At 42.8% G+C, this 22,772-nt stretch overlaps 1 protein-coding gene across 1 annotated transcript in view; it reads left to right on the plus strand.

Annotated features, from left to right (window-relative positions):
* LOC144756035 (uncharacterized) overlaps positions 1 to 22,772 on the plus strand; it is a 218,525-nt gene that overhangs the window by 192,893 nt on the left and 2,860 nt on the right. Inside the window, exons 21-24 of the mRNA XM_078645514.1 lie at positions 3,100 to 3,165; positions 5,929 to 6,123; positions 6,795 to 6,910; positions 10,110 to 10,307. Coding sequence (XP_078501640.1) covers positions 3,100 to 3,165; positions 5,929 to 6,123; positions 6,795 to 6,910; positions 10,110 to 10,307 — 575 coding nt within the window. The remainder of the gene's footprint in view (positions 1 to 3,099; positions 3,166 to 5,928; positions 6,124 to 6,794; positions 6,911 to 10,109; positions 10,308 to 22,772) is intronic.

Here is a 22,772-nt window from a genome sequence, read left to right on the forward strand (position 1 = left end):
ACTCATGTCTGAGTATACCCTTCCACGCTTATGGTGGACAAAATGATTCAGAAAAGGGAGTGGTGATGAACAGAGTGTCTGAATTAAGCAGACCACTCTTACCCAGTCCAAAGATCAGGGCTTGATCCATCACCGTTATTTAGCTCACTGCCCCATCCCAGCTCAGAACTTGGCTATATGCAAATTAGTCTGTCCCTGGCCCAGTGCATCATGGGAACAGGGCAGACCAAACTACCAAGCCAATTCTTCACCAGAAAGGAGACAAGCTTCCGGGGACCAGTTTCTGCCATTTCAGGCGTCGTCGGCCCGGCTTGCTTGAATCCTGATGGAGCAGTGAGCAAGGGACTCATGTCTGAGTATACCCTTCCACGCTTATGGTGGACAAAATGATTCAGAAAAGGGAGTGGTGGTGCTCATTGCACCATCAGGATTCAAGCAAGCCGGGCCGACGACGCCTGAAATGGCAGAAACCGGTCCCCGGAAGCTTGTTTCCTTCCCAGTACAAGAATTGGCTTGGTAGTTTGGTTTGCCCTGTTCCCATCATGCACTGGGACAGGAACAGACTAATTTGCATATAGCCAAGTTCTGAGCTGGGATGGCGCAGTGAGCTAAAAAACGGTGATGGATCAAGCCCTGATCTTTGGACTGGGTAAGAGTGGTCTGCTTAATTCAGGCACTCTGTTCATCACCACCCCCTTTTCTGAATCATTTTGTCCACCATAAGCGTGGAAGGGTATACTCAGATGTGAGTCCCTTGCTCATTGCACCATCAGGATTCAAGCAAGCCGGGCCGACGACGCCTGAAATGGCAGAAACTGGTCCCCGGAAGCTTGTTTCCTTCCCAGTACAAGAATTGGCTTGGTAGTTTGGTTTGCCCTGTTCCCATCATGCACTGGGACAGGAACAGACTAATTTGCATATAGCCAAGTTCTGAGCTGGGATGGTGCAGTGAGCTAAAAAACGGTGATGGATCAAGCCCTGATCTTTGGACTGGGTAAGAGTGGTCTGCTTAATTCAGGCACTCTGTTCATCACCACCCCCTTTCCTGAATCATTTTGTCCACCATAAGCGTGGAAGGGTATACTCAGATGTGAGTCCCTTGCTCATTGCACCATCAGGATTCAAGCAAGCCGGGCCGACGACGCCCGAAATGGCAGAAACCGGTCCCCGGAAGCTTGTTTCCTTCCCAGTACAAGAATTGGCTTGGTAGTTTGGTTTGCCCTGTTCCCATCATGCACGGGGACAGGAACAGACTAATTTGCATATAGCCAAGTTCTGAGCTGGGATGGTGCAGTGAGCTAAAAAACGGTGACGGATCAAGCCCTGATCTTTGGACTGGGTAAGAGTGGTCTGCTTAATTCAGGCACTCTGTTCATCACCAACCCCTTTTCTGAATCACCTCTTGTGTGACACAGATAGCTTCCAGCTTGTTAATGATGCCCAGCTGGCAGCTAACTAAGACTAGAAGGAACTGGAAAAATATGCTATGCCCTAATATTGGGAATTGTGCATACATTGGGGTGGAGGTCAAATTTTCTATTCTGAAATTTCGATATGATACTCTTGAAGTGGGCGGCATTCATTGCACAATGGAGTTTGGTCAGGAGCCCAATCGTCTGTCTGCACTATGTGCTCCCTGTCAGCAAATGCAACCATACACCATGTGATATTCTTCTGTCCGTCATTCATAAAGCATTTAGACAGAAATGGATACGACCATTGTGCGAGTAATCATGGTATTATGAGATACTTGGAGGTACTTAGAATCCTGACAGGAGACACATCCACTTATACTGTCTTCGCTGTCAGCAAGTTTCTATTTACGGTAGGGCTCATAAGGAAAATGAATGGACTTACATTTTAGATCACGAGATAGTGGTTTCGTGTCACTGGTTGCTATTTTGCATATGAACAAACGTTCTTATCCTTGCGGTGGCATGAAAATTGTTTTATACTTTTTAAACAGTTCTTACGACATATGGAATAGGATGACAACATTTTTACTAGGTAAAAGGACTACGGTAACGTGCTCTATCTGGGGGCTACCAGGGCGGTCATGCGCCGTCTCCAACTAGTTCAGAACGCCGCTGCACGTCTTCTCTGTGGATGCCGGAAATATGATCCAATTACTGAACGCATCAAGCAACTCCATTGGCTTAATCTTGACAATCGGGTAAAATTCAAGGCACTATGCTTCATGCATAAGATCAAAATTGAAGCCGCCCCCACTTATCTCCAATCACTCGTCAAACCTTATGTACCCGCACGCTCTCTCCGTTCTTCTTCCCAACATCTGTTCTGTGTGCCTAAGTTCAGGCTTTCCAGAGTGGGTGGTCGTTCCTTTGCTGTATTAGGACCCAAACTCTGGAATTCTCTTCCCCTGGACTTACGAGTGGAGCACTGTCATCTCCGCTTCCGTAAAGCCGTAAAGACCTGGCTTTTTGCCCAATAACTTTCTCCTGGATTTACTACGCTATCACTGTCAATCAGCGCCGGGAAACCCTTACGGGTAGCTGTCGCGCTCTATAAGATTAATTAATAAATAAATAAATAAATAAATAAATAAGTAATAGCAATTTTACATTTTTTAAAAAAACCTGCATATTAATGTTGTATTATTATCTGTAAGTTTTATGGAATCAATTTTCCGAACTAAACTTTTGCTACTACTATTCAAACTACAGTCTAGAAAACATTTGGGTACATCTATGTTTGAGGAGGAAGGCAAATTTAATATCCTGCCCCTTGTCCAACAAGCATACTTAGGGGCTGGGAGAAACCATTGCAACTCAAATCTAACAGACGTAGTGCAGACTAGAGGCAGATCCAACATTCTAACTCCAGTCTCACCCTGGTCTAAATGGTAGATTAAGCACTATTCATTTCATCATTCGCATATGAATGCACATCATCCTCTTGCACCATTCACCGAAATGTCAAATGTCATAAGTTCAAAGGTGAGAGAGTGAATAGTTTTTAAAGGGAGGCCATGTTAGAAAATACTGTTGGGGACTATGAGTGAGAATTTATGAACCAGAAATATCTATTACATTGTGCTTTCCTGACAGTGTTACTAAATATGTGCATTTCTACCAACAGAAGGAAGAAGACGTTGCCATAAACGATAAACCTGTGCCTGTCAGCATCACTCAGAGGGTGCCTTCAGTAAGATACCAATAGCTTTATCCTATGGGGCTATGATGCGATGCGAGGGCTATGATGTTAAATAATCTAATTATGAAGTACCTCGATTTGTGATTTTGCCACAATTATTTGGCATAACGACAAATACCTCTTCGAATCCGGGATCAGCAATGTTTAACCAGTATTGAACTTCTGCCACTTCCTTGTTTCCGTCCTCTAATATCAATCCACAAATTTAGCACTGATTGACTTCTGAGAAGTATAATCTGCACTCTGTAAGGCTGAGTTTGAATTCTCCTCTTTCCAGCAGTGTTTCTGATTTTTTGAGTCATCAAACAGGACACCACACAGACATCCACAGCCCATCATGTATCTTATATATATGGTTATCACCATGCTCAAAACATCATTACCTGTCAGGTTGCATCACTTACTGACAGCAGAACCTATTAGACAGGACTATTACCATGAATCTCCCACAGCCCAGATAAACCAGTATCTGACTATTGTGGTACCCAACAGCACCCACCTTCAGTGATTGATATTCAGCAATTGATATTCTGTGATTGATATTCCGTATAAAGCCGACCATAATCTGCCAGGAGGTATGCTGTAAATTTCTTAATAAGTATTTGTCTTAGATTCTCAGGTTTAGGCCCACACACCTCTCCTAACGCATTACAGTGAAGGACAGCAGAACAATGCCCAGCAAATTATATGGATTCTCTTATCCTTACAGGGGCCTATTCACGAACTACATTTTCTTGTGCTTTAGTAGTATAATAGTAATACAAGTACTACAAGCTGCTACTCACTAACCAATTTGTGTGAATCTCCAACTCGCCTATCTTCTCTATGGGGAGATCCTCACACATGTATGTCTGCTACTTAGTGCCCAATTTCAATGTCGGGCGGACCTGAGTCTGTCCGACATCGATTCGGTATTAGGACCGACCGACCTCCTGTGGGCGGTTCCAACCCAGCAATTAGGATGTGACCGAACATTGTTTAGCCGCGCTCCTATTCTTTACAATGGGAGCAGGCATTCTGACAGGAATGCTTGCTCTCATTGTAAAGGGAAGAGGTGCAATTCATCCCTGCACCCTGTGGCAGGCACCTAAAGGGTGGGGTGCGGGGATCAACAGGGAGGCAGGTGCCCCCTTGGCCTTCAACCAGAGGCTGTGCACCCATAGGGGCCCTACTGGGTGCCCCCAAAGTCGACTTCCAACTGCCTTTCTGTGTCAGAAAGGCCGGCACAGAAAGGCTGTTGGAATCCCACATTATAATCCCTCAGGCGGAAAGAGACGCCCTTGGGATTACTGGAGGCTTTCTGAATGGCTGATGGGCTCTCTGAGCCTGTCGGAAGCCATCCGGAAATCCAGTTCGGATTCCTTTCTGATAAACTCCATTCAAATGGGTCGGTCGGAAATGAATCCGAACAGCTTATTACCATGCTGTAGGAACTGCTCCGACTGAGAGTCGGAGCCGTTTACTACAGGATCATAATTGGCCCCCTAGTATTAAATGTGGGCGTGACCAGTGGAAATCAGCTCCTAAATAGATGCAGTGGCATAAGCTACCAGTGTCCTACTCTTATTACTCAGTGAGTATCTTCCAGACCTCTACATAGACAATTGATTGTAACTATCCAGATTTCTAATCATACTCGACAGGAATACTGTACCCAGCTATTAACAGCCCAAACCCAAGATCATAAGCATACAGCAAAATGTACAAACTCTAGTGGCAAGGCTGGCCTTGAACAGGAAGAAGCTTGGCTACACTACATGGATGGCCGCTCTAAGCCAGAATTAAATTCACTGTGCTCATTCATAAAGGATCTGGAGAATAGTCCTGTTTTCAAGCAAAATCTATCCTCCCACCGGATTCTAGCCAAGAATACACAAACATACAACAAAAGGACCACCAAATAACAGAAATAAAAACAATAAATCAGATGTTTAGGACTACAGGGATCCATTGTCTGGAATGCCCATAACCTATTCATGAGGGTAGAACTTAACTACAGTTGAATTGTTCAGTGATATGCTTAGTAGGCTTGTGTTGTAGCCCAGTAAGCTTGTGACTAAAGCATTGATGTGTGTTTTAATTGAGTTATGAGGAGGGGAAGATTTTACATAAGCTGAGATGGTGGTAGTGTGTGGACATGGAGGAGGTGATAGAGATTAATCATACAATGCTACTTTAGAACACGCCGAGGCGTTCAACAAAAAAGTCTTTGGCCAACATAGTGAATGTAGCAGCCTGAACAGAGTAGGGTGGAAGGTGGTTGATTTTGGTTTTCTCTGCTTTTAGCTTCAAATGGTTTAGTTCCATTTAGAGTTAATTAGGAGGACACGAGTTAACAGAAGAGATGATTCTGCTAAGTTTCATGGTGAAGACTGAGACGAACTTTGGCACAAATGATAGAGCCTAGCAGATTACCTTACAAGGAGCAACATGGCAAAGCAGCTGATGGAGCAATGGAAGAAATAGTATGTGTGATCTTGGAGATAAAAGGTGTACCATTCAAAGATGATGCCAAGTATCACCAAGGGATGACTGACCATTCAATAGTATTTTGGGATTTACAGGGTTGAAGGCAGATGAGCGATTGATTCGATGAGAATGGTGGCATTCAAAATCAGTTACTTAGGTTAATTCCTTAACCAAATTCAAAGTCTGACCACCCTAAAGTCTGGCTAAAGAATTTAGTCGGTATGCTTTTTTGGCCCATCCTCACCCTTTTCAGAAAAGTGAGCACATCGCCCTCTGTCTTTGCAGCTTCGCCTGGTGGCCTTGAACGTCCCCCTCTCCGGGGATATGACTAGCCTACGAGGTGCGGACCTGCAGTGCTACCGTCAGTCACAGGAAGCCTCGCTCTACGGTACTTTCCGGGCCTTCCTATCTTCATCGAGCCAAGATCTCATCTCCATTGTGAGGAGGACGGACCGGAGCCTCCCAGTGGTGAACTTGGAGGTATGTCTGAATATGGTCTGGCTACAGGCAGGTTGGGCTATACGGAAATTACAGGAAGCTGAAACATACCAATGCCGACAAAAGGATTGTGGCACTTGGGCTGAGTCAGTGCCTTTTGCGAATGGCATCTGACTGACTCTCTCACAATTCTACTTGCCCTTAAGGCTTTTGTCTCTGTATCCTGTGGTATTCTGGGGTTCACAATCTGAATGTTCTAATGGGGCCCCACTTGTTTACACACATTAGAACATTGGCATGTTTAGAGCTCCATTGAAGACAATGAAGTGGCCAATAATGACTGGTACAAAAATTCTGCTCCAACATTCCAATGTTTATCTTTCTGTTTCTTTCTGTTTAATTTATAACATTGTACCCCCAATGTGTGTAAAGTTCTGATAGCGTAACTACAGCGCTTCTTTCTCGGGCCATAATGGTTGTTATCGACCCTCACCCTCATTTTAGACCCTTGATGTTGGGTTAGAGCTGTTACTGCCCACAGTAGAAGGCAATAATACACAATTATTTTTAGTAAGCTAATAGCTCCCTGATGCTTTTCTAGATCTTTGTGCATATCAATGGGAGATGAAGATGTCTCACTGCTAATTCTTACTTTCTTCCTTGAAGGCAGTCCCCATATTTCCCAGCTCAGTAAACCATGTTTCATGTTCTAGGGCCAGGTGCTGAGTAGGAGCTGGAATTCTCTTTTTGAAGATCCAAAGCACAAGCTCCTCCCGAGGGTCCCCGTCTACTCCTTCAATGGCCGCGACGTGATGCTGGATTCACTCTGGTAAGTAGGGCATGAAGAGGTACTGAACTGTGAGCCGTCGAGTTCTGGTGCCCAGAGTTCTCCCCATGGGGATGTATGACGTGTTCACACATACGTTTACAATACATGCATTTACAACGTGGGTAATACAACAAACGCGTTGTTACAACGCATTCGATTGCAAAGCAAGTTGTTACAACAACTTGTTTTAGGGAAGCGATGGAGTTTGGAATGGTATATTTTACTAGTCAAACTCCAATCTGTGCAACAGAAGGGAAGGTGTTGGATTTAAAATCCAACAATGAGTTCCCTAAAGCAAGTTGTTGTAATGACTTGCGTTGTAATGGAAGGCGTTGTAATGGAATGCGTGGTAACGACGAGTTCATTGTAGTACCTGCTTTGTAATGGCACTGCATTGTTCTGATAGCATTGCAAACGCTGTTTCCCCCATGGCCATGCTCTTGCTTCTTCACATTTCTTTGCAGGTCATAGCTTGATATCCTTATAGTTTTTGTTGGTAAGGGAGTTGTGGTCATGGATTTCTTTTTGAAAAAATTGAGATTTTCACGAAATAACAAACCTGACTCCATGTTTCAAGGGAGATGTTTAACCAGTCACGGTTTTGCAGGCTACAGCACTTAGCATGCTGCGATGTTTGGTTTCACATTTCTGCTTAGAAGTATGGGTCTACAAGTACCAGCATGCTTTGTGCTGCTCGGTTCAAAACCAGAGCTTACTGCCCTTCTCACTCCAAAAACGTAACTATCTCAGGAATGGGTAGCCTCCAAACATGCCACACTCCAGTCATCCCTGATGTCGCTGTCGCTCATGTGTCAGGCGTGTACACAGCTCTGCGCTTTGCCTCCTAATTCCCAGATGTATAGTGAACAAAGTCCTGGTGTTCACAGTGTAATGTGTTATGCTGTTAGTAGGGAAGCCTCATAGTGTCTGTAAGGTTTCTTGATCGTGCACTGCTGCTCTGTTCCGGTTTCTCAGGGGGTATTCTTTAGCACTAGAACTTATCAGTTCACGGATGCATTGCTGCGCGGCCCCAGAAATCTCAAAAACCAAGGGTGACATGGACTATCTGGTTAGCATGCGAGGAATATTAAGGTTGTGGGTGCATGTTATGGTGGGCATGTGGGTGTAATGATGTCAGTATTTCTGAATCTCTAGGAGATCATGCCAAGGGAGATATGTACGCATTGAGGTCAAACCTCTGCCAGTAGGGTAGACATTGGTTCTCTGAGTGAATCTGCACATGTGGGTCAGTGGTAAGCTGATGGCAGAGATCCATCAATGCAAAGCAGTTTGAAGGGGAGGGGAGGGGTATACGTGGCGGGCATGATGAGAATGACACATTGCCAGAGGGGTTGTCCTTGGTATTTTGGTGTACATTTACATTTAAATATTTGGGTGTTAGCATTAGCAGCAATTCAGAGAAAGTACTCGATGGCAACTATACCCGGGCCATATCGCGTTGCATATGGTATGAGCATTCTGATGCTGACTCAGGTTATTGTCATGGCCTGGGATGCATTGACCAAAATGGTAGCCCTCCAGAGATTCTTTCATTATTTCATCAATATGCCCTCACAGCTAGCTATTAATTTTTTCAGGTAGCGAAACTCACTGAGCTTCAGGGAGGAGAAGGTTGGTCTGCACAATCTCAAACTGCCTATGACTGAGAGGGCAGTAGAAGAACCAAATGTGGAACATTACTATCTGGCAGCACAACTGCAGTGGGTGGGCTGATGGACGGCTGAGCCAAAACCACAAGTGGCTATTACAGTAGTGATGGTGCTGGGCACAACACTATTGGGCATGGCTCTATGGGAAAATTATGAGCAGATAGAATTTATTGGTGAATCTGGCAATATTTTGATAGCTGAGACATTATGAATGTGGGGTCGATGGGGACCCTGTATCGAGCAGAACCACTTACAGCCTGGACTGTGGCAGAAATCTGCAACATGGGTGACCTGTACGAAGTCAGGAAGTTGAAGTTGTTTTAAGAACTTAGGAGAGACTATGACTTGCTTCCAGGCAATTTATAACCTATAACACACTAGGACATGCAATACCCAGGACCTGGGGGATGGATGATGAAGATTTCCCAGTGGACAGAGCCCAACATTTACTGCTGAAGTTTGGTGCAAGCCAAAGAGCCATGAAGGAAATTTACAAGACACTTCAGACATGGAACACAACCACAGATATTGACTCCAAAGGCAGGATTGGCCAAACACTCATAGAGGAAGAATTGGATAGGATCTAAAGTTTCCCAGTGTCCATATCTAGAATCTCTAGGTTTACATACATACAGTTAGGTTACTTGATTCAGACATACACGACTCCTGTGGGATACACCACAATATTCCCAATGTGCCCAGTATCTGTCCTGGTGCAAGGGGATGATGGAACCTTTTATCGCGTGGTGTGGTCCCGCCTAGCCTGACCGAGTACTAGAAAATAGTCACAACTACATTATGGGATGTGACAGGCAGGGAGAACTCATAGTTTTTTGGGGGATATGCCAAGATTTCTAATGAGACTAACATAATCATTGTAGAGATCTGTCTGCAATCTGAATGCGAAGGATTTGAATAAGGGCTGGTCCACTCAGCACCTCATCCATCCTGAGCCGGTATAATGAGTACGAAGGAACTAGGCAATAAATAACATATGATATCTGGCTAAACAATTTGGGCTACTTGATTGTACTTATTAGTTACCAGCAGAACCTAGGATTGTAGAAATAGTTAGGGAGAGGGTGATGGTGATATGTTCCATTATGTACATAAGAGCTCAGAAGTTAGATGAAGCCATCCCTAGGCATAATTTCTGGTTACAGAGCTGTTGAAGCTTTAAGCCTGACCGTAGATTCGTAGGGTATCTGATATGGTTAGGAATAATTTGCCTAAATCTAAGACTGTTTCCAGAATGAATTATTTTGGTAAGGGAAGCTTAGGACAGGAGACATAGTATCCTGGCCTGGTGCCATGGAGTTATACGGTTGCCCGAGGTCAGGAGCGTTTTGGGTATCAGCAATCACATAAATCCAAACACCATACACTTAGTGGCAGTTGAGGAAACAGTGCAGGGTAGAGTCTTGGGTGTGTTCTGTTTTCTGAGACTGGATCAAAGTTAACTTGTCCCTGTGCATGTTCTATTGTTTTCAAGTCCATTCCTTATGCTCTTGTGCTACTTTCTCTCCTAGGGCCGAGAAGGCTGCTTGGCACGGCTCCAGCGAGCGAGGGATCCGCATTCGAAATGCTAACTGCAAGGACTGGACGGTGACCACAAAAGCTGAGGGCATGGCCTCGCCCCTGGCCCGGGGGAAACTGCTGGGGCAGGAGTCGTATGGCTGTGAAGCATCCTTGGCTGTGTTCTGCATAGAAGTGGCCTTCCCATACCGGTACATGTGGTGATGGTCCACCCACTGCAACATCAAATATATGCTGAATCGGGCACATCTAGAAGACATTTTGCACAAGTGTTGTATTATGTTGGCCATTCATGCACAGAAGAAGACAGTCACCTGATGATGTGTCTCTATGCCATAGAAAACGTTTACTCAGCAGACTTTTTCAACTAAGATCAGTGATCGTCCTTTTCAACTTGGACCTAGTCCCATATCCTAGGACTAACATTCCTACTTCATTGGATATTTGTGTTTTGAGAGTTTTTGGTGATATAATTGTTCATTTTGCCTGAACAAAACCTTAACTTTTCAAATGCTTTGGGCCCTAAATTAGCATTGATTCATCAGTCAGACAATCTGTTTCTGCAAATCACAATCTTTTGTTAAGTAGGATCTCTGGTTTCAAATGATGTGTCTCATAGAGTGGGTCACTAATTATCACGGGGCTCGCATGAACCCACTGATGTCCCATTGCTTAATCGATTTTACCTCTAATTATGTTCTCTTGGCTGTCCTTCGCTGGATATCACATTGATAGTTTTGGTGTGGCACTTATGTATCAGTGTTAAGATATTCCTCCGAGCACTAATTATATTCTCCTCAAACGATTATGAAGTGAAAACATATCTAATGTACGTTGTAAAGCCTTGTGAATATCTCTGTATTCCTAATTCTCAATATCCAAGGTTCTCAATCCAGGTTCAAGAATAATTATATTCTCCTCAAACGGTTGTGAGGTGAAAACACATCTAATGTACGTTGTAAAACCTTGTGAATATCTCTATATTCCTAATTCTCAATCTCCAAATGTTATTTCCATACGGGTACGTATCATGCAGTATATCCCGAGTCGCGTATACGCCACGGTATACGCGACTCGGGATATACTGCATGATACGTACCCGTATGGCTTTACAACGTACATTAGATATGTTTTCACTTCATAATCGTTTGAGGAGAATATAATTATTGCTGAACCCGGATTAAATGAAATAAACATGATCCAGATGTTGGTTTGACTTGACAGATAACACCAATACTTATTTGCCCTGAAGAAGTCATTGTCTTACAGACAGACGAAACACGTGTTGGCTGCGCATTTGAATAAATTGGAACTTCTCAAGACACTTTATCTGTTTTGGATTGAAGATTGGATGATATTGATGATTGATGATCACTACTGATAAAGACATTAATTTGCAGAGTGCTCGGAGGAATATCTTAACATTGACCTTTGGTTTCTTCAGAGGTTGTGGTAACCAATCTCTAATCTCTTCCTGAGCACCAACCATACTGATTATCATTGATACGGACTTTATACCTATACTTTGCTGTGCGCTCCTATAAACCGTTACCAATTTGCTGTTGCACTTATGTATCAGATCTGACCTACAATTAACAACATGACCTCATCGAAGTGTGATTTGTCATGTATGATCAGTGCAGATGTTCAAATATTGCATATCTAGGAGTAATAACATGGTATAACCCCCAATCAGACAGGTATTCTCTAAATACAATGTTCTACTTTCAGATAGAATTTCTCTACTTACCTCAGACTACTTTTTCCAGAGGTGATTTTTCTTGTGATAGCCAATGCTGATCAGTAGATGACACATGTGTGACTTAAAATGAATCCCCAGTACATACACTTTTGCTCACATATGTACTCAGTGACTTCTCATTCACTGGACCATTCTCTCACTCACTCATTCACTCACTAACTTACTTTCCTGCTCACTCAGTAACTCAATCTGTCACTCGTGCATTCTCTCGGTCACAAACCTCCTCCCACTCTGTTGCTCATTTACCCACCTCTTCAGGCGTGAGATATATTTAATTTTTAGGAAGTTTTAGGCTTAGGACCTAGCTGTTCGTTAAGTAACATTGCAGCAAGTAAATATTTGCTATGGTTTTAGTTGATAGATTTAAGCATTAGGACACCATTTGGGTTACAGTAATACTATAGAAAACAGCTACGTTAGAGGATTTTTATTTAGAGCAGCCTGTGAAGGAACCAACACGCAAGGCCGGTCATACCCTGGATCTTAAATTTTCCGGCCCTCTAAATCTTTCAGTTGGGCCAGCTCTACAGCTAACCTAGTGTGATAATTTTTTATTTCTTTTATGATCTGTACTCCCTTGGTGTGTAAACAGCAAAATACTGCTTATAAAACATCTAGAGCTTAGCATAACATTCCATAACCCATTCTCTTGGAGACACGCCAATCCACTCCATTGGAATTATCGGGCTCTGTGGAGCTGGACATAGAAAGCTATAATGGTAGGCTTGCTGCTGCATTTAATCTTATAGCTCCTAAACAAACCTCCATTGGGAGAAGATCTACGCCATTCAATCTATGGTTCTCGATGGACTTAAAAAAGGAAAAGTCTCATTGCAAATGGTTAGATATTTATGGAGAAAATCTTATGATGCTGTGGCCAAGAGTGCATATAAGACAGCTATAAAAATAAATCATAAATCTATCTGTAGAGCCCATAAGGAGCACATCTCCTCCTCCATTGCTGCTGCTGCCAATAAACAGCAGGAACATTTTAAAATGGTAAATTCCTTTCTTTCCCCAAGTGCTCTTCAGAATGAGCCTACTCTATCCGCAAACCTATGTGCAGAACTCTCTAAGTTCTTTTATAATAAGATGTGTGCTGTTTATGACCAGTTCCCTACAAATGCTGCACTTTTGCATGCTGTGAAGTCTAACTCAACGTCTGGATCCCTCCTTGCCAATTTTAGGCCTTTATACTTGAACGATTCCCTAGCTGGAACTGGCCAAATCTGTGTAAGGTCACCAGCGACCAACATCACCAGACATTTTAAAAATGGCACCCACTACAGTGAACCCAATTTTAAATGAACTGATGAACTTCTCCCTTGAATCAGCTCATATTCCTGAATGCTGGAAACAAGCTCTCCTGCTACCGTTACTTAAGAAACCCAATGCAGACCTGAGTATTTTAAGAAGTAACAGAACCATCTCTCTTTTGCCTGTAGGGGCAAAGATGTTGGAGAAGCTTGTGAATAGATAATTGCCTCACTTTTTGGAGTCAAATCATTTATTACATGATTTTCAATCTGGTTTTAGATCTGGATATAGCACTGTTTCATCCTTTCTTGAAGTATCAGAGTTTATTAAGGAAACTCTTGATCAAAACTCTGTGGCAATTATTGTGCTTCTTGATTTATTCTCAGCTTTTGACATGGTTTTCCCTGAGATTCTCCCGAGCAGGCTCCGAAAATTTGGGATCCAAGGTCCGGCCTTATCCTGGTACATATCTTTTTGGAGTACAGGACACAATCAGCTTTGCTATCGTCCTTTTCCTCCTCTTCAAAACCTCTGGATTATGATGTGCCACAGTGCTCAGCACTGAGCCCCACACTTTTCAATATCTACCTGGAGCTCTTAGTGAGCCTAGTTGATTTGTGGGGCCTTAGGGTGATTTTCTACGCTGAACATACTTCTATCTTTCCACAAGAAGGAATTCCTGGCCTCCAACTCCTTTAAATTGTGTTTAAAATCATTGGGCAGTTGGATGAATAATAATTGTCTTAAGTTTAACTCTGATGAAATGGAGGTCCTCTTATTTGGAACTGAGCACTAACCTGATTCATGCAATTGGTGGCTTTTGGAGCAGGGGACTCCTCCCTCCCTTGCCTCAACAGCTAGGAATTTATGGATTATATATGATTTCGAACTTTCATTTGTCCCCCAAGTGCAAGCTGTAATGGCCAGCTGTTTTGCTACTCTTAAATCCCTAAGGAAAATGTTACACCTTGTGCCCGAGGACACTCATAGGACAATTGTTTACTGCTTAGCAACGTCTAAATAGGATTACACCAACAGTTTATACCTGGGCCTGCCTGCCTATTTATCACAGCATTTGCAGATTGTGCAAAATGCAGCAGCTCGCCGTTGTATTTGAAAATTTCCGCACATCAATCAGTGACACCCTACTTGCATCAACCGCATTGGCTGACTGTTACCAAGCTTGTCGAATTTATGGCTCTTACTCTGGCCTTTAAAGCCTGTGATCATAAAGGCTCTGTAAATCTAAGGAAGAGAATTAAGGCATATTCTCAGTCTAGACGACTGAGATCTAGTAGCCAAAAATGCCTTCAGATTCCTCGGGTGCGTAAAGAAAGCAAGGGCAGAAGATCTCTTGTTACCCTTAGGGCTAAGCTTTAGGATGCTCTTTCGTTTAGCCTTTGGCAGCCTCTTCAGAATCTATTTTCTGAAAAAACTTGAAAACGCTTCTTTTTGACTTTGCGCTCTAACTTTTTATCTGTATCAACTTTAACACTGGGACGCTCCTCCATAAGCAGCTGTGTGCTTTACAAAGTTTTTGTGTTTGTATTTGTAACTATCGTGACATAGCAGACCATGCCTTAGCTAATACTTCCATGTCAATCACATGTCACAGCCAACACTACCGGGTCAGTACTGCTTTCATACTTCTTCCTACTTCAAGTGTGGGCATTGCTCATCCAAGCTACAGACTCATCGTTTCCGGAATTATATTGGTCAATAACTTAATAAAGATCATTTCGTTACAATTTTAAAAAATGTGTGTCATTTTCTCAATACAAGTAACCCTCGGCGCAGCAGGCGAAGTGCTTCTACGCGTATTCCCACAGAGTTTGAAAAAAACTCCTTGGAAATACGCTACGCTCCCTCCCCCTCCCAAATTCTTTAAAAATTAAGAAAGAAGCCACTTACCTGTGTGTCTGCTGCCGTCCGTTCCTGGTCGCTCTCCTTCCTGCTCCTCATGTCCTTCTGTAATTAAAAAAACACTACATTCTACGTCTTGCGCATGTGGTTTCCAGGTCAGCCTTGGGTAGCACTCCTCATTTCAGGTCTGAAGAAATATGTCAACACACATGGTGCCTTAACTGCCCCCCACTACCATCTTTCACTACCTTCAAAGTCAGCTGCATCATATACATAGCCAGCATGATCTGTACCTACTTTATATCTTTCTGACAAGGTCGCTACCCTTGATGGCTCTCAGCACACTCGTAGCTAGGAAGTGCTATGACAATGCCGTGGTAGTTGATGCACTAATATGATATTATAGTAGGTCAATATTATCAACCTCAATACATTGCTACATAACCACAATAATCTATTTGTGGCCAGACAAGGTTTACAGGCTCAAGGAAAGGAACCATCCAGCTGACCACAGGTCTGACCTCGCATGGGATTTATTCAAATGTATCAACACAGTAAAGCTGACAATATCATGTCATGATCAAAACAAATGACATGCAGATCACCGGGCATTAGTTAAAACTCATTAACCCCTCTGTGTGCATGAAACCCTGCCATCTGCAGCTTCTTGAGTAGGTCTACTAATTGGAACCCCTGTGTTTTTTCTTTGGCATTGGCTGCTGGTTTAATGAAAGCCAGGGAGAAAGCCTCTAAATTGAGCCAACTTCAGAATTGATATTGTGAACTTAGAGAAAATGTTTTTATTACATCAGATGTTTCCCTTGTGCAGAGCCCTTGTGTCCACCCAGAAGTGTGACGAGGAAAATGAGGCGTCCCCTCCCAAGTTTCCTTTTCAAACCAGTTCTCAATGTAGCTTACCTCCCACCGGGTTTAGACCTGGCCTGCTAGTGTGGGACTTGGATACAAAGGCTTTTCCTTCTTTAGATCTCTCCCTACAATAACATATGGATGGGCAGGCCTCTGTCCCTTTGAAGATAATGATGTTTTCCAACTAAACTTCCTGGGCTCATAGGGATCAAATGCCTCCGACTCCATCAATCCTGTTTTCAGACCTATGCCATGTTCTGCTCTTTTAGCAGTTGCCACACCTAATAAAGGTCAAGCTGTTACTGGGCAACTGCTGGTAGACTAATGCAAATTAGTCTCCTGGAGCTTCAGGTAGGTAAAAGGTGACTTTCTAAAAGTCCGTTTTTACAAATATTTATTAACAGTCTAACTTCACCAACAAATTATACTTTAAATAAATATGGATAATAGTCTTTGAATGATCACTTTAGCTGTTTCCTCTCATGTTAGAAACTAAAATGTATATTCTGTATCTTGACAATTTTTAGGATTCAGCTACTGCCCTGCCTGTAAAAAAATAGCTTTTGGGGGGCAGTCATTCAAGCAATATGCCAAAATAAAATCTGACCCTCTACCTTGCAGACAACGATTTTTTACGTGTGATTATTTATTATTTAAAAGCAACCTTTCCCCCTGTCGAAAAGGGTTATTTTTACAGGTTTGACAGCAGGTTTTTACGCTGCTGCAGTCAGGCTACACATGATGCCTATTTTACAGGCCAGCCCTGTGGATGGTATCCATCAGTGCTGCAGCCCAAGGTGGCATTTAACTCCAAGTCCCCGGGTGTATTTTCCACACAATATAATAGAGTCTTATAGACAAGGTAAAAATGCCAATCAAGGGTAAGCCAATTTTACCATCTTTAAAAGAGGAGCACTCCTGTTTAGTATTGGTAAAGTGGACAGAGTTAAAAAAAATCTGAAAAAATAGAGTTCCAAAAAAAGCAAAATATCTGGAGTGACCATGCAGAAAAGGCAAATTTGCTACAATATCACATAAAAATGTAGTTACAAATAAGAGGCATAAAGACCATCACAACTTTGTACAAGTACGGACCTAGTATGTCAGGCATAGGTTGTTCTAAGGGCTGGAGGAAATGGCAATGTCATAGCCTAAGTGTCTTGGGTATGATATTTGTCCCCACTACCCACCATACATCTACCTGAACAAGAATTCACAGAGTTTCCACTCAGGAAATAGCTTTGAAATAGTGAAGCCATTTCTAGAACATCAGTATTGTAAGATGTTACGGCTCAATTCACAAGACAACTCCTCCTCCATGTTTTGAAATGGGAGATCAGGGCTACTCAACATGTCTGAGAAAACAGTCTGTAAAAGGAGATTATAATCAATAGTAAGGAGGCTACTACACTTGAAGAGTATTGCTCCAGTTTCCTGTTCAGACATGATCCTAGCACCAAATAGGCAAGACTCTGTCAACCTCTAGCATAAGGTGAAAGTCCTGATAGTCCAGACTGAAATATCTGCAGACCCTTTAAGGCACCTGATTAATCATCAGCCCAAAGATTGCCTATACAGTGTTTACTTTGATTCATTTACTAACAAGGCTGGTGTAGTAATAAAGTGTCTCACGTCACCCGACCGTGACGTGCCCACTCCAAGGCTGACCATTCTCTCATGGAACTCCAGTGTCCAGTAGTTCCAGAGAATGGCAGTTGTACTGGAGAGAGAGCCTGAGGGGGTCGAGGGTAACTATTATATATCAATAAAGTTGGTGTTATCCCACGGCGTTGTCTGCCACGTACTTCAAGTGGCGACAAGTGGCTAAACCCCCGGAGGCGAACCTTCTCTGTGCGTGCAGAGTTGCAGCACCCACCAGTTTAATTAGCGCTGTGCAACTGACCCGACGTTGGCAACAGAGACGCCGCTGAGCAGGGGCAGAAGGTAGTAAGTCTCCTCGGAAGATCCATTTCACGAGCAGGGTCCTGATCTTTCGGCTTGACTGTGGCATGGTAAACGGTCTGAAAAAGGAGGAGCGCAAGACCATAGGGGGTGATTTGGATATGCGCGACCAACGAGAGAAAGCTAGAGCATATTCACCCGGTTTAATGGTGGCCATCTTAAGTGCAGAAGTTTTCAACGCAGGGAACAAGCGGCAGTCATCTTAGGTGGACTATTCTCACCGGAGGGAAAAAGTGGCGGACATCTTTGATGTGTCGGAAAGAGTGCGTTTTTCATGGAGTGAATGTCACCATTACACCATTTGTTGTGGATTACATTTTTAGTTCTTCTGTTGGGTGGTAACTTATAAGGTGCAATTACACAAACGTTTATTCAACATGCAGTTGGCATTGTTGGAGACAGAGGCTCAATGCTGCAGAATTTGATTTCAGTTAATTCCCAGCCTTTTGTGCAGAATCCTCCAGTTGAACTTTTACTGCTTCAGACATTTTGTTCTGTGTTAGTGCTGCAAGTTGGTTCCACGAGTTTTATTTTCTTATTTTTTTTTTTATTTGGCAATGCAATCTGTAAATTCACCACCGGCGTTTTTGGAAACACCTGGTGATCCGCCCATTAAAAGGAGGCTGTGGTATGATGGATTTGAAACGTACCTAGGAGGAACTGGTGCGTCTAGATTCAGAGCAGAAAGAAAAAAATATTTACTGGTACATTCTCAGAGGTTTGAGGGAAGATCTATTTTTAAACATCTTCCTGTTGTCCAACGTGAAGGTGACGTTGAGTTAGATGTGTATGAAGAAACAGTAAAAAAAACTGGCCACCAGGTTTGATGTTGCTCCTCGTCTTGTGGTATCTAGGCACACATTTTTCAAGAGAGAGCAAACACAGAGTGAGGATGTTGACAGTTACATCTCTGCGCTGCACAAGTTGGCAGCAGAGAGCCAGTTTGATATTTTGCTGAGCAGCTAATATGTGATCAATTAATTTGCTGCTGTTCTGACAAATCAATCAAGCAAAAATTGCTTTCTTTAGGCAATCCCACTTTGACTGAAACTATCAGGATTGCCAAGAGCAATGAGACTTGAATCAAGTCGGCCAAGGAACTAGAGAGGCAAGACTGACGAATGAGTCAATGTGGTTTTTAACAAAAATGAAAAAGAAGGAGGGTCCAGAATGGGGTCTTCCGCGTCTTCTTCATGTTCTGGTGTGGCTAATTCTTTGCAAGCAAACTTTGTACTTAAGCAAAATAATTTGTGTTCCAAATGTGGTTATCCTCAGCATTTTAAGGGGAATTGGTCATGTCCGGCTCGGAGAGCTCAATGCAGGATGTGTGGGAAATCTGGTCATTTTGCAAAAGTTTGTCAGAGTGCGAGACAGTAGCTCATAAAAGTATCAACGGTCATTGAGGATTGTGAGGTGGATGTTGAGAACTTATTGAGTGTAGTGCATGACATGGTTGTGGTGGTGGGTGAGGATAGTGGAGTTGCATTCAGTTAACCCTTATGTATATGTGTAAGTGGGAGACAAACAGCTTTATCTTTTGGTGGCTTTTGAGGCTAGAATCACCATGATAACTCAAGAGTTGTTCCAACAGAATTGGCCCGGGTGAACTCTATCCCCACCTGACAGGTCTCCATTCTCCTATGAGGGCAGGAAAATTGATCTTCAAGGTTTCTTTGAAGCTTTCATGATGTTTAAAGGGAGATGTATTTGTGTTAAAATCTATGTTGCTGTTAAGGGGTTGAACTTCTTAGGGTGGTTTCACCAAGGGCTTTTTGGCATGGTCTTACGTCCTGGAACTAAAGAACAAGTCTCGGTTATTAGAGACTCTGATGACATTGAAGTGGTGCTGAATGAGTTCCCCAAGGTATTTTCTGGGGAGTTGGGAAAAATTGTTGGTTTTCAACACAAAATCAAGATTAAGGCTATTGCGATACCTGTGAAACACAAATTGAGAGGAGTTCCTTTTAGTGTTTGTAATGAGCTAGAGAAAAAATTGGAGGCTTTGCAAGGTATAATTGAGCCTGTGAAATCCTCTTTGTGGCTTTCGCCTTTAGACATGGCCAAGAAGAAAAAAGGGGAGCTGAGGGTATGTATTGATCTCAGGTCTCTGAACAAAGAGATATGGGTCGATTCCCATCCTCTTCCCAAAATTGGGGTGTTGTTGTCCTCTATTTCTATAATAAAGCTTTTCACCATGTTAGATCTAGCTCCTGCCTATCATCATGTCGTGTTGGCTGAGGAATCGCGTCATCTCACAGCTTTTGTTTCACCTTCAGGAACCTTCCAGTACTGTTGTAACGAGTACAATAAAAGTACATAAAAGCACTTACCTGGTCCGTGGCGTCCCGGGGCTCCCTCTTCTATTTTGCGCCGACATCTCCCATCGAAATGCGCATGCGCGGTCGCCCGTGCATGCGCATTTTTCGCACTTTTGGTTTGGCTTCGGCAGTCTCTGTGTTTCAGAGACTTATGGCTGCATTGCTGAAGGGTATTTCCAAGGTGGATGTGTTTCAGGATGATTCACGCGTGTCCTCGAGAAGAGCACAACCCTATTTTGAAAAAGGTTCTTAACGTGTTTGGTCAAGTTTGCATGGTCCTTAAAAGGGAAATGTGGCAATTTGTTAAATCTTCTGTTGAATATCTCCGTCATGTGGTTTCGGCTGAAGGAGTACGTCCTAGACCTGGATTAGTTGAGGCCATTCTTAATGCTCCTCCTCCAAGTGATAAAGCTGGAGTTAAATCATTTCTTGGTCTGTGTGAGTTTTACTCACGTTTCATACCCGATTTTGCATCCTGAGCAAGAGCCATTTCTATGTTGCTAAAGGATAAAACAGAATTTGAGTGGAGTGATGAGTGTTCAACTGTGTTCTCTGATATAATAAAACAACTTACCAGTGTGAATGCGTTAAACCCTTTTGATCACAATCTGAAATGTGTGCTGACAGTTGATGCTAGTAAATTCGGGGTTGGGGGTGGTTTGTCACAGAAGGATGGGCATTCTGATTACACCATTTGTTTTGCATCAATGGTATTAAGAGATGTCGAACTTCACTATTCAGTGATTGAGAAAGAGTTGCTAGCGTGGGCTATAGAAACATGCAAGAGTTATTTGTGGGTAAAAAGTTTCATTTTATAAACGGATCATAAACCATTAGTGGTGATCCTCAATGGTACCAATTGCAAGAGTAGCACACCATGAATAGCAAGGTTTGCTGCAAGACTTTTCCAATTTAATTTCGAGGTTGTGCATATTTCAAGAGGGAAGAATGTGCGTGCTGATCACTTATCAAGAAATCCCATAGATGAGAAGGATGGTGTTGTTGGTGATGATGAATATTGTTTTATTGCGGCCTTGGAGGTTGAGAATTGTCAGTTCACTGAAAAGGAGAACAAAGTTGGGCCATGATGTTGTTTTAAATGAAGTTATGGAGAAGGTTGTCTCTGGTTGGCCTAGGGGAAAATCTTTACTTCAAAACATGCAGCCATTTTTAAAGGTGCCAGTGGAACTGACAAATGAAGATTGGCTGCTTTTTAGAGGTGACAAACTGGTTCCCCCAGAAGAGTTAAGGCGCACTATTTTGTCAAAGGCGCATGAGGGTCACTTGAGTTCCACTTTGACTAAACGAAGGGTACGTGAGTCGTTCTGGTGGCCACAAATGGACTCTCGGATAGATGAAATGGTTAAGAGTTGTTGTGTGTGTTCCTCTGCTGACAAAACTTTCAAAACTGTCACTCCGCCACTGAAGCCCATTGAGTGTCCGTCAGGACCGTGGAAGAAACTTGGTGTTGATTTGGTTGGGTCATTTAATATTCTTCCTCACAATTCTCGTTATGTTCTTGTTCTCATGGACTACTATTCTCGGTGGCAGTGTTTAAAGTTTATTGGTGAGCCAGACTCCAGGTCTGTCATTCTTTTTCTCAAAGAAATTTTCTTTAATGAGTGTCTGCCTGAGGAAATTATCTCAGATAATGGAATGCAATTTGTCTCAGGTGAGACAGAGAGTTTTTTAAGGGAGAGGTCCATACGTCATCTCAAAAACTCACTTTACAATCCTCAAACTAATGGCCTTGTGGAGCGCTTCAATTAGATTCTGGGTGAGTGTGTGAGATGGGCAGTATCTCACAAGTATGATGTACACAATGCTGTCCAATCCATGTTTTGGTTTTATAGGACCACTCTGCATTCCACGACAGGATTCTCTCATTTTGATGCTCTTAAAGGAAGAATGGCTGATTTGCAGTTCAGGCCAGCTTGGATGAGTAGGTTTTTAAAGGAAGGTGTGTCGCACCTTTTATGTAATGTTTTGCTTCAATGCAATGTGGAAAGGACACAGCAGAAACAAAAGTTTTATTATGATACAATGAACAGTGTCAAAGTTTGCACTTTCAGTGTGGGTGATCTTGTTTGGATTAAAACTCCCAGTTTTGTGGGAAAAGGTGATTCCAAGTTTTCAGACCCTTTGGTTATTGATAAAGTGTGTGGCAACGCCATAAGAGTTCTTGGTTGCAATTGGTGGAACATCTCTAAAGTGGTGAAGGTTAAGGAACATAATGGTTTTGGAAGTATGGTTAACTCTGATTCTTTTTCAAGACAACCTTCCAGGCTTGTTCACAGGTCTCGTGGTGGTTCTCTGTTACACCTGAAAGACGTAAATGCTCCCACTCAACCTCTGCGCAAAAGCCTTAGAGCTCATATAATCCCCAGCAGGTACCGTTAGGTTCTTCTGGGTCTTGGGTTGGTGTGCTTATTTCATGTCTTACCTTTATTTCTCTTTGCAGGTCGTTTAAAAAAAAAAAAAAAATACTGCGCAAGTGGTTTGGGTACTTTGAGGTTCTCATGTGGTTCTTTCCTGCCATGTATATTTTGTTCTTACTTGGCTTTTGCCATGAATTGTGCTCATATGAAGTTTGTCATGTATTTTCTTTGTTCTCTTCCAGCATTTGT

This window comes from Lissotriton helveticus, chromosome 5_1 (genome assembly GCF_964261635.1).
Source record: "Lissotriton helveticus chromosome 5_1, aLisHel1.1, whole genome shotgun sequence".
Classification (NCBI taxonomy): Eukaryota; Metazoa; Chordata; class Amphibia; order Caudata; family Salamandridae; genus Lissotriton; species Lissotriton helveticus.